At 45.8% G+C, this 12,502-nt stretch overlaps 1 protein-coding gene across 2 annotated transcripts in view; it reads left to right on the forward strand.

The window, feature by feature from the left end:
* Positions 1 to 9,908: 9,908 nt before the first annotated feature.
* The window catches only part of SLC1A4 (solute carrier family 1 member 4), a 32,494-nt gene continuing 29,900 nt past the window's right edge, over positions 9,909 to 12,502 (forward strand). The window contains exon 1 of one of the 2 annotated variants that reach the window (XM_064364183.1): positions 9,909 to 10,630. In XM_064364183.1, the coding sequence (XP_064220253.1) occupies positions 10,104 to 10,630 (527 nt within the window). In that variant the 5' untranslated portion in view covers positions 9,909 to 10,103. The remainder of the gene's footprint in view (positions 10,631 to 12,502) is intronic. The other variant, XM_012477258.2, reaches the window with a different exon arrangement.

Below are 12,502 nucleotides of genomic sequence, written 5' to 3' on the forward strand. Positions count from 1 at the left end.
ATCATTGTAGAGCCAATTGATAGACAGGAAGTCTAAAACATTGTGTATTTGCCAAAAGACTCAGAATTATTCACATGAGGCTCTCAAAGCAGGAAAAGATTTCCACTATATTCACTAGAGGGTTAAAGTCGTTCTCTTCCGTGCAATGACCCAGGGCCATGACCGCTCATGACAAAGATTGGATCAGTTACAGATAGCAAAGGATCTACATTTTCTTTGTACTTTGGAATGATTTATTGAATTTTCAAACTTCTTCCATACGAATGTACAGAAGTTAAGACAGTACTATTTTTTTAATGAATTTGGATGAATTCAAAGTCATCCCTATGATAACATCCCTTACTTGCCAGCCAACATTCTTTCTCAAGAGGAAAGAAAATCTGTTGTGTTACAGGTCAGTAGCCAGGAATTACCTCTAAAGCTGGGTCCACCCGTGGCTGTAGGCACTGTGTGTAAGCATCATTTGTCATGTGTGCCCTTGCAGAAAACAAATGGCAAACCACAGTTCTGGGCCCCTGTGACCTCTCACTGCTCCAAGCTTCTATGATACTTAACTTTCTACTAAAATTGCACAACTCTGCTGAAATCCACTGCCATGTTTATGTCAAGGCCACGCCTCCCACAGGCTGCTCCCAGCCAATGGCTGAATACAGTGGGGATGTTGCTATTCCTAGGAGGCTCAAGACTCCTCTGATAGGTGGCTTTCACTTGAGGCGCCTCAATAGCTTTGCTACACCTTCCTGTGACTGCAGGATAGTCTAGAAACAAAATCAATTGGAGTCTTTTGCTCCATCATTATTCTTTCCTGTAAAAACAATTAATGTTTTACAATTTAGAAGAGTTTTGGCCAGGCGTGGTGGCTTACACCTGTAATCCTAGCACTTTGGGAGGCCAAGACGGGTGGATCACCCGAGGTCAGGGGTTTGAAACCAGCCTGGCCAACATGGTGAAACCCCGTCTCTACTAAAAATACAAAAATTAGCAGAGTGTAGTGGTACACACCTGTAGTCCCAGCTACTCCTGAGGCTGAGGCAGGAGAATCGCTTAAACCTGGGAAGCAGAGGTTGCGGTGAGCTGAGATCACGCCACTGCACTCCAGCCTGAGCGACGGAGTGAGACTCCATCTCAAAAACAATAATAAGGCTGGGCGTGGTGGCTCACACCTGTAATCCCAGCACTTTGGGAGGCTGAGGAAGCTGAATAATTTGATGTCAGGGGTTTGAGACCATCCTGGCCAACATGGTGAAACCTGTGTCACTAAAAATTAAAAAAAATTAGCCAGGTGTGGTGGTGGGCGCCTGTAATCCCAGCTACTGGGAGGCTGAGGCAGGAGAACCGCTTGAACCCAGGAGGCGGAGGTTGCAGTGAGTTGAGATCGCGCCACTGCTTTCCAGCCTGGGCAACTGAGCGAAGTTCCATCTCAAAATAATAATAATAATAAACAATAATTTTGAAAATTTTTAAATCTACTGAAAAGTTTCAAGAACAAAACAACACCCATATATCCTCATCTAGTATGAACAGGTATTAACATCTTACCTCTCCCACTGCATCATTCTCTTTATATTTTTACACATTCCCTCTTTGCCAAACTACCCAAAACTGGTGTGCAGGCACCATGACACCTCACCTCTAAATATTTATTCATGGTCTGTCAAGAACGAGGCCATTGTCTTACTATCCAGAACACCATTGTCACCACTGAACTCAACATGGAGTTCAACATGTAGTCCACACAAGATTTTCCTTAATTGTCTCACTATTGTACTTCAGTTTTCTTTTAATCCAGATTTCATTGCATTTGGTTGTTATATCTCGTTAATCTATTAACTGGAAGAATAAAACATATATAAATGCTTGGATCCTATCCCAGAGTACAGAAACAAAATTTCCAGGGTAGAGCCCTGGAATCTGGCCTTTTCAAATTCTTTCTAGGTGACTCAGGTGAGAGTTAAGCTTGAGCTCTGAGTTCTACTTGTAAGATCAGTTATCTTTTCAGGAGTCCATATCTTTTTCCCCAAATACACTTTAATTCACTTCAGTGAATTGTTATGCAAAGCACAATAAATTATTGTGAGAACTATAACTCATACTAATTGATACCCATTTCTTTTCCACCCTATCCAATCCCCCTCTCATCTAATTCCACCAGCTTCTCACCTCTTAGTATTGCACTTAGTTGGAAGGACTTGATTGGCAGTCTCTAAAGGCCTAGCTCTAGATCTTATTTTGGTCTTTAATGTTGAACTCTGTTAATTCAATGTCATTTTACATTCGTCTTGATTGAATAATAGGGTCAGGGAGGGACTGGCTTGTTGAAATGCAGGTTCCAAGGCCCTGCTCCAGGCTCAGGAATATGCATTTTATCAGCTGCTCAAGTAATTCTTACTCCCCAGTTTTGTGTTCACTCTATTTGGGCCTTGCAGAGTGATTTATTCTTAGTAAGAAACTATGTAAACATCTGGTTGTGTTGTTGAATTAAATCCCTAGCCTTAGAACTGCCACCCACAAAACACAGACACCAAACTAACATCTTCTACCTTGTCTTCTTCAGTGCTCTTATTTCAACAGACCCTTCTACAAAGAAAATGTCAATTATTTTATCCTTAGCTAGTCTCCAAAACTATAGAGACAGACATCTTATTTCAGTTTCATTCTGACTTTTACTCCCATTCTGACCAAATTCCTTTTTTAGTATTGACTCAAATTGTTTATCTGAGTCTGTGCCTGACCTTTTGGTTCTAGGGGCATTTCTATGGCCCCTTTTCTCTCTCTCTTTTTTTTTTTTTTTTTTTTTTTTTGATTGGTAGGGATGAGACTGAGGGGAACCTAGGGAAAGGATTACCAATTACAAAGTCATCAGTACTTTGATACCAGTATGCCACTGTATACTAAGTTGTTCACCACGGAAGAAAAAGAATTTATTTGTTACTTTGGATCTTCTCTTTTCTTTCTCTGTTTGCTAAGTACTCAGATCTATTTGGAGAGCAAATAATCTTTTTTGAAAAAAAATCACATTGTACTTCCTACAAAGTTGTGTTTTGCTGATACGAAAAGAACTAAACTAGCATTCAACCTTTTTAAATATAATTGTTAATCTATCTGATGTCTCCTAGAAAAAGTAAAAAGTACTCCAGAATCCAGATTTGCCTGTGATGAAGGATATAATTTTCTTTTTTCAGTCCATTCATGGCAGAAAATAATTCCTGCTCTGTGATTCTAGTGATGTTCCTGGTGACTCTAGTGAAATAATGTGAAAAATATGTAATGGTTGTCAGATGTGAAGATAGAGCTGACACAACCTCTTTGCTAGTAGGAGCTGGTGTATGAGTACAATACACTATTCTTGGGTACATAAGTATATTGCGAGTGGCAGTCGCTTTGACAAGACAGGAATAAAACTATTGTTACCACTCTGTAAGTAAAAAATCTATAGCCATTCTTTAATGAGGGAAACTGAGTCTCTTTCATGATGGGTGACGCAGTCATGGTTTTAAGAACATGACTAAATCATGCCAAAAGAACTTCCTTTTATTTTATAAATTATATGTATTTATAGTGTAAAGCATGATGTTTTGATATATGTATACATTGTAGAATGGCTAAACTATTTAACATACACATTGCCACAAATACTTATTTTTTTGTGGTGAGAACTCTTTAAAACTACTCTCTCAGCAACTTTCAAGTATGCAATATATTATTATCTACAGTCACCATTGTGTACAATAGATCTCTTGAACTTATTCCTCCTAATTGAAATTTTGTTTCCTTTGACCAACATATCTTCAACCCCCTCAATTGCCAGCCTCTAATAACTACCTTTCTACTTTCTGTTTCAATGAGTTCTACTTTTGTATAATAAATCCACATACAAGTGAGATCATATGGTTTGCCTTTCTATGCCTGGCTTAACAAAACATCCTTCAGATTGGTCCACGTTATTGTAAATGACAGGATTTCCTTCTTTTTAAAGGCTGAATCATATTCCATTGTGTTTATCTATCTACCATATTTTCTTTATCCATTCATCCTTTGATGGACAGTGAGGTTGTTTTCATATCTCGGCTATTGTGAATAGTGCAGCAATGAACATGGGAGTGCAGATATCTCTTCAACATACTGATTTCATATCCTTTGGATATACATCCAGGGATTGCTGGATCATCTGATAGTTTCATCTCTAATTTTTTGAGGAACTTCCATACTGTTTTCCATAATGGCTATACTAATCTACATTCCCACCAACAGTGTGCAAGCGTTCTCCTTTCTCCACATCACCTCTCCAACATTTGTTAGCTTTCTTCTTTTTGTTAATAGTCACTCTGATAGGCGTCAGGTGATATCTCACTGTAGTTTTAACTTGCATTTCCCTGATAATCAGTGATGCTGAACATTTTTTATATACTTATTGGCCATTTGTATGCCTTCTTTTGAGATATATCTATTCAAGTCCTTTGCCCATTTTTTAAATTGGGTTGTTTCCTTTCTATTGAATTGTTTGAGTTCCTTATATATTTTGGATACTAACCCCTTATCAGATGTCTGGTTTGCAAATATATTCTCCCACTCTGTAGGTTGCCTCTTCCTTCTGTTGATTGTTTCCTTTTCTCTGAGGAGCTTTTTAGTGTGATGTAATCCCATTTGTCTGCTTTTCCTTTTGTTGCCTGTGATTTGGGGTCATATTTTTTAAAAAATCATTTTTCACACCAATGTCATGATGCTTTTCTCCTATATTTTCTTTTAGTAGTTTTACAGTTTCAGGTCTTACATTTAAGTTTTTAATCCACTTTGAGTTGATTTTTGTATATGGTGTGAGATGAGGGTTTATTTTATTTATTTATGTTTTTGAGATGGAGTTTCACTCTTGTTGCCCAGGCTGGAGTGCAATGGCACAATCTCAGCTCACCGCAACCTTCACCTCCCAGGTTCAGGTGATTTCTCCTGTCTCAGCCTGCCGAGTAGCTGGGATTACAGGCATGCGCCACCATGCCCGGCAATTTTGTATTTTTAGTAGAGATAGGGTTTCTCCATGTTGGTCAGGCTGGTCTGGAACTCCCGACCTCAGATGATCCACTCACCTCGGCCTCCCAAGTGCTGGGATTACAGGCGTGAGCCACCATACCCGGCCGAGATAAGGGTTTAATTGCATTCTTCTGCATATGGACATCTAGTTTTCCCAGCACCATTTATTGAGAGACTGTCCAAAGCAAATTTCTAATGGAGTTGTCTAAAGAGTCACCAGAGCTAGGGCAAGTAGTGACCTATATGTGCTGCTCTGGCCCACAAAACACGAGTACTAAGCAGGAATGTTACTGTGGGTTGAAGATGGCTGCAAGCTCTTGATTATTCCCACCATTGAGTGGTGGGGTCTAATTCTCCTCCTTTGAATTTGGGCTGGCCGATTTGCTTGACTGACAGAATGAGAAGGAAGTAATGTTCTGGGACTTATGAGGCTAGGTCCGAAGAAGTCTTGCAGCTTCTACCTACATTTCTTAGACATTCAGTCTGGGGGAAGTCAATCACTACACAAGAGATTTGACTTCACTAAGATTGCCACACTGTGAGGAAACTCACGCTAGCCACAGTGAGAGAGCGAGAGATACCCAGCTAGCCCGAGTGGATCCAAACCCACTAGCCAAGGTGCCAGTTGTATGAATGAAAGAGGTATCTTGGACATTCCAGACTCGATAGATGCAATGCGGTAAAGAACTGAGGATTCTAAAAGATAGCTAGAACCTAGGCCACAGGCAGAGGAGCCCAAATGAGGTGTCCTAGCCATTTCTAGCCATTAAGCCACCCCAGCTTGGGGTTTTAGTCATTGTGAAACAGAAAGGAGAACTTCTGTTATCCCCTGTCTGAATTTCTGGCCTATAAAATCATGAGCATAAAAAATTGGTGCTCATTTTATGCCATTTCTTTTTGAGATGGTTGTTGTTTTATGCCAGCGTGGTTTAGACTAGTTTGTTATGCAGCAATAGATCATTGAAACAGATGTTGAAGACAGCATTTATATTACTCAGCTATTGCTACAATAATACAGTACTCCAGAATAACACATGACTCCAGAACTCAGTGGGTTTCAATAAGCATTTATTTTTCTCACGCATGGGTCTATGGGTTGACTGGGGTGTTCTTCTTTAGGCTATGAGGCAGCCGGGTTTGGTCAGGGATGCAGGCTAAATTCAGACACACTCCTGTCTTTGTTCTGGTGCCAGGCTGAAAGGGCAGCATCTATCCAAGGCACACTGGGTCACATGTATGCAGGAATCCCTGTGCGATTGTGTGAAAACATTTCGATGCCTTTGCTTGCATCACATCCACTTTGTCCACTAGCCAAGGAACCACATGGCCAACCTCAAAGGCAATGGGGTAAGTAAACTCCTATCTAAGTGGGAGAAACAAGGGAAAAAATTTTTCCTGAACAATACTCTAGCCTATCACGGGATCAGATGACAGTGGTGGTAATACCGTCAGGCTGGATCACTTGTAGGGCATTGCTATAATTCAGTGCTTATGTACCTAGAAACCAGGGAGAACACATATAAGTACTGTGGGGGAAGGTGTTTAACACAGGAATCAACTTTTTTGTGCACAAAATACCTACAAACAGGAGGCATGTAAAATTATGAAAAAACAAAAAAATGCAAAAGGAGAGGAACTAAGAAAAGAGAGAAAAAAATGGCAGAAAGTGAAACCCTTTCATAGATATAGTAACACCCCCAAATGTTGATGAGGCCAGAAGAGGACACCTGTTTCTTAGTTTGCCTCACAACTTGGCAGAGTGGCTACAGGGCAACCCTCTAGAGATAAAAAGGCCCCAAGAGACCAGCTCCTTCCTAAGGAGAGTTTTTGCTAATTCAATGACAGATACACGTGGCATAGTGTAAGGCACCCCCTAACAGTGCTCTCACACTTAGCACCACACTATGGCTATATAGTTCAGGGAGCTCCCCACTTCCAATTGAGGGTTGACTTACTATTATTGCAGCTTTGGAGTGCACAGGTACAGCACAAAAAGCCACGGGCAGCAAGCATAGTTGGTGCAACAGAGATTCAGAAAGGCTATGGGAGGAATGTGATATCTAAACTGGGACTGGATGGAGGGCAAAACAATGTGGAAGCAGCACACAGTCCCATTTTTGCAGGAGGCCTAGAAGGCACAAGGCTGGAGAGCAGGCTGAGGCCAGATCATGGTAGGCCTTGAATGCCAGGATGAGGAACACATTCTTAATTCAGCGGGAGCCACTGAAAACTTTTGATCAAGAAGTGATATGAAGTTGTCCTCCAATATCATTTTTCTGTGCTCCTTTAGTAAGAGAAACTCCAATTTTTTAACTGGGTGCATGCCTGTGTGAAACAAAAATTATATTCCCTAACTTTTCTTGCAGGAAGCTATGGTCATTTGACTAAATTCTTATTGATGAAATATAAGAGAAATAATGTGTGTGATTTTTAGGAAGTGTTTACAAAGGAAGAAGGCAGGCCCTCATTGCTCCTTCTTTTCTGCTGGATGAAAGCTGAACCTTATCCTAACATACTCATTAGAAAGATTAGCCTGGGGCAAAGCAAAATACAGGATGGTTGGAACAAGAGGTGCATTGGAGGTGGGAAGACTAATTAGGAGAACATTTCAATAGCACTGATAAGAAGCGAGGAAATAAGAACTGAGCCAGTGTGGTAGCAGTGGGAAAAGATGGGATGAGCAGATGTGATAAATATTGTGAAAGGAAGCTCTGTGGGACTTAGCAATTGATTAGATGAGAGAAGGCACTGCAGAGGAAAGAATCAAAGTTCACTTTGAAGTTTCACACAGAGGTGACTGGGACATCAATTATGTTTTAACAGAAATAGGGGAGTAGAAGGATGAGCAGGCATGAGGAAGGCAACAATGAATTTGGTTTCGAACATTTCAAGTTGGGATGCCTGCAGGATATTCAGGTGGAGATGTAATACAGGAAGTTGGAGACTCATTTCTGGAGCATGATTTAAGAGTCTTTTGCATAAACATGGTAGTCAAAACAAAGGGAAGGGCTGACTGGCAAAACATGGTGTGTGTCTGTGAAATTACTCTTCAGTGCACATAGAGAAATGAACTGCATTCTGGAAAGCCAGATACGAATATGTGCGGCTCTTCATCTGACACTACGCCACCCCTCTCCCTCCACACACACCCCTACAAGTTCTAACCAATAGCTGGCTAGCTTCAAGCAATGACATACACTCACTGTCTCAAAATTTGGACAGCTCCTTAAAGTTCCTTATGAGGACATTTTAGTTTGCACAAACATCTGTCATGACATGTCTTAAGATGACATCCTTTTTAGCAAGAAATCTATAGTAAATTGCCTTCCTCCTTAATTGAGGTTACCCACACTTAAGTCTCCCCTCACCTGGCGCAGTGGCTGGTGCCAGCTACTAAGGAGGATCCCATAAGCCCAGGAATTGGAAGACCAGCCTGGGCACCATAGCAAGACCTTGTCCCAGAAAGAGAAGAAAGAAAGGAAAGAAAGGGAAAGAGGGAGGGAAGGAAGGAAGGAGGGAGGGAGGGAGTGATATGAAGTTGTCCTCCAATATCATTTTTCTGTTTTCCTTTAGTAACAGAAACTCCAAGGAGGAGGGAGGGAGGGAAGGAGGGAGGAAAAAAGACGCCTTTAAAGAACAATTCTTCTCAAAAGCAGAATAATATAATAACTGTGACACAGTAAAAGGACCCAGCAGAAGTTTCCCTTATAACTCCCATGGCCAAATCAGGTATCAAATAAAAGATGAAATAAAGAGGAAATTCATAGAACGTGAACAATGAGGAAGCCTTCAGACTGGCCAAACCGCCGTCTGCGCTGTTTTCACGCCAGGGCTCGGGCCTGGGGATGGAAGAGGTTAAAATCCAGTGGCTTGTGTTTCAGCTTAGGTTACGTGGCAGAAACCAACTGGAAGTGGTGGCGTGACAGCTGTTTCTTCTAGAAGAGCTTTGAGTCTTCCACCCCCATACCGCAGACAGCTGCTGGGCGGGTGACCCAGCCCCATCCTGGTAGTCGAAGGACACACACCCAGGAGCGCCCCGGTGTGCGCAGTGGCGCGGCCCAGGTGCACCAGGTTTGGTGGCACCGCGAGCCCCCTTTGTCGCGGTACGGCTGTGTTGGCGCCCTAATGAGCACGTGCTAAGGCTCCTCTCATTCATCCATTTCATCCATCCTCCCGTTCATCCTTTGTCTCAGGGCAGGACCGTGCTGGGCACCATGGTGTGCTTTACTACCCGAGCCCCTCAGCACCCCTGAAGGAAAGAATTTTCCGCAGGAGGAGTCGCGGCGGCAGGACCGCCCAGGGACCCCTCCTTGGTGGGAGAGGCGGGTGAGCTCTGTAAAAGAGTGTGGGCGGCGCGGGGGCAAAAGCACCTCCCGGGAGAAAGGGACCCTCCCCCAATCTCCAGGAGGAGGAACGCCGCCGCGTTCCACGTTATCCCGGGCCCTCTGGCTCGGAGGACTCAGATCCCGGCCGCGGGAGAGGGCCCGGCAGGTGCCTACGAGCCCGGGCGGTCCTTCAGCCCGCGCCTCCCTGTGGTCGCCCCGAGCCGGCCTCTGTTAGATGGGAGGGGAAGGCGGCTGTTGGCGCCGGGATTGGCCGGCGCCCTCGTGCCCCCGCGGCCCCGCGGCCTCCGGAGGAGCCTCCGGACCACCCGCCCCCTCCCAGCACCGGAGACTCCCGGCGGCTGCTCCCGGGCTGTGATTGGCCAGCGTCGCGGGGGGCGGGACGGCGGGCGTGAAGGGGGCGGGCTCGGGCCGCTCCCCCTCCCTCCTCCTCCGCTGTCTGCGTCCGCGCTCACGGCTTCAGCTTGCATCATCTCCAGCCCGCGGCTGCTCCGGGGACGCTGGGCGCTGCGCGATCCTCTCCGCCGGTGGCTCCAACCTGCACTCCGCGCCTCTCGTCGCCCTTCTCGCACCCGGTCCTGCTCCAGGCTGGGAGACCCCCGGGGCGGCTTCCCAGAACCTGCGGAGCTCACTGGCCGATCTCTCCAGCGCCGACCGACCCATTCATTGGGAGCCCAGTCTTTTACCAGAGCCCGGGTCCCCTGCCACGTCTAGCTGGGAGCGGCGTGCAGCGCCATGGAGAAGAGCAACGAGACCAACGGCTACCTCGACAGCGCCCAGGCGGGGCCTGCGGCCGGGCCTGGAACTCCGGGGACCGCGGCGGGACGCGCCGGGCGTTGTGCGGGCTTCCTGCGGCGCCAAGCGTTGGTGCTGCTCACCGTGTCCGGGGTGCTGGCGGGCGCGGGCCTGGGCGCGGCGCTGCGCGGGCTCAGCCTGAGCCGCACGCAGGTCACCTACCTGGCCTTCCCCGGCGAGATGCTGCTCCGCATGCTGCGCATGATCATCCTGCCGCTGGTGGTCTGCAGCCTGGTGTCGGGCGCCGCCTCCCTCGACGCCAGCGCCCTCGGGCGTCTGGGCGGCATCGCCGTCGCCTACTTTGGCCTCACCACGCTGAGTGCCTCTGCTCTCGCCGTGGCCTTGGCGTTCATCATCAAGCCGGGGTCCGGTGCGCAGACCCTTCAGTCCAGCGACCTGGGGCTGGAGGACTCGGGGCCTCCTCCCGTCCCCAAAGAGACGGTGGACTCTTTCCTCGACCTGGCCAGGTAACGCTCTCCACCTCGCCCAGGGCTCAGTGGGAGACGCCAGATCTCGGATGCCCTCCAGTTTATACACACATATGTTCATGTACTCCCAAGAGTTAATTCTTAGTTGGTTGCTGGTGGCGTTTAACGTTTTAAAAATCTCAAAATGACATATGGAGTCTTTGCGTGCTGACCACACCTTTGCAAACAGCTGGGGCTCACCGCATAATCGAAAAACCAGGGCTGCATCTTTGAGCAAGAACCAGTCTCTACCGTTAGGTGGGCGTGTGTTAGGAAAGAGCCAGCCGCCCCCTGTTCTTTACTCCTTATACTCTCGCGCTGCTCTCCCCGGTAAAAATGTTCCGACCACGCCCCAGTGGCTTCGCCCTATTTTCTCCCACGTGGTGCCTACAAGCTTCTGGGAGCACTGGTTACGTTTTGCCTGTTGGGTCATCCGACTTGCAACCTATTACCTTCTCTGTTACAGTCCTTGGCTGTGAAGGAAGCTGGCAATTTTCTGCAGTTATCAGGGGACCCACAGATAGTAGGGCTGGGATTAGTTGAGTGAGGCGTATTACCCAGAAATATGCCTCTCCTGAGGGCTCGGGACAGGTTGCTGTCCACCCTAGTAAACACCACTGTAGAGTGTTGTGTTTTAAAGGCCTTTCTTTGTGCGAAGGTATGAGTTCTAGAGGGGAGGGAGAAAAGCATCTTCACTTAGCTTTGCCTGCTTTTTGTGATTCTTGGAAGTTGCAATTCATCTTTTGAGATGATGTAGTATCCTTTCTGGGACTTATCCAAAGCCTCTGTCTCTCCTGGTTTCTTCATTAGCCCAAAGTTCACAAACGGGGAAACTGCAGCCTGGAGGCATTTACTGATCTAACTAGGTTCAGTTGAGTGAGGAGTCCAGCTGGCTCCCTCTCCGGGTTTCTGATGATTTTGGATTCTGAGCCTTGGAGTTATTAATATATTTTGACTTGAGTTATTGAGGCAAAGCTCCTCATTGCGAGGTTGTGAAAAACAGCAAACCCTGGGCGAAGTGACTTGCCTTTCCACTGTTTCCATTTCTCCCTCTGGAAAATGTGATGGCTGTCTGCACTTAAGTGAGAGATTGTTCATTTAAAACAACAAAAATCTAGAAAATCTGTATTTAAAAAAAAAACCACTCATGAGGGAGACCAAAAGTTCTTGCCAAAAGGGCAGGTAGTGGTGGCCTATTAGGACTTTAAGGGGATCACAGCTTTTTTTTTTTTTTTTTTTTTTTAAGGGTCTGGGTCTTGCTCAGTTGCCCAGACCGGATGCAGTGTTGGGATCCTAGCTCATTGTGTCTTCAAACTCCTAGGCTCCAGTGATCCTCCTGCCTCAGTCTCCAGAGTAACTAAGATTACAGGTGCACACCACCACACCTGGCTAACTTTTTAAATTCTTTAAGAGATGGGGTCTCACTATGCTGCCCAGGCTGGTCTAGATCACAGCCTTTGTTCTGTGACTGGCAGCTTGATATTTGGAGTCCAGACACTTTAATTTTGGGAACTTTTAGGTGAGTGCTGAAGTCTCCTGAGGTTGAGAACACCTTTAGCTTATTACCTGCAGGATGTCGGTCAGCTCTCTCAGGGAGGGAAGACAATTATGGGGGTAAAGGATTATTCTTTGCAGGGTTCTGTAGCCCAAGGAGGGAGAATGGATGTCCAGCTCTGCCCTGCTCGTGGTTCACACTGGGAGCCTCAATAGGATTTTTTATCTCCAGAAGAGGGACCAGTGGTGATAGGGGGTACCTTATTACCTCCAGCCCCAGAAGGGACTTCTTGTTTCCTGATCATGGCTTTCTAGTTAGACCCAAGCCCCTTCAGCTCCTGCTTCTGACATGAATGGTGACCCAGCATCATAGCTTAG

Source organism: Aotus nancymaae, unplaced genomic scaffold, assembly GCF_030222135.1.
Source record: "Aotus nancymaae isolate 86718 unplaced genomic scaffold, 86718_ANA_hifiasm-v0.15.2.pri h1tg000057l, whole genome shotgun sequence".
In the NCBI taxonomy this organism is placed as follows: domain Eukaryota; kingdom Metazoa; phylum Chordata; class Mammalia; order Primates; family Aotidae; genus Aotus; species Aotus nancymaae.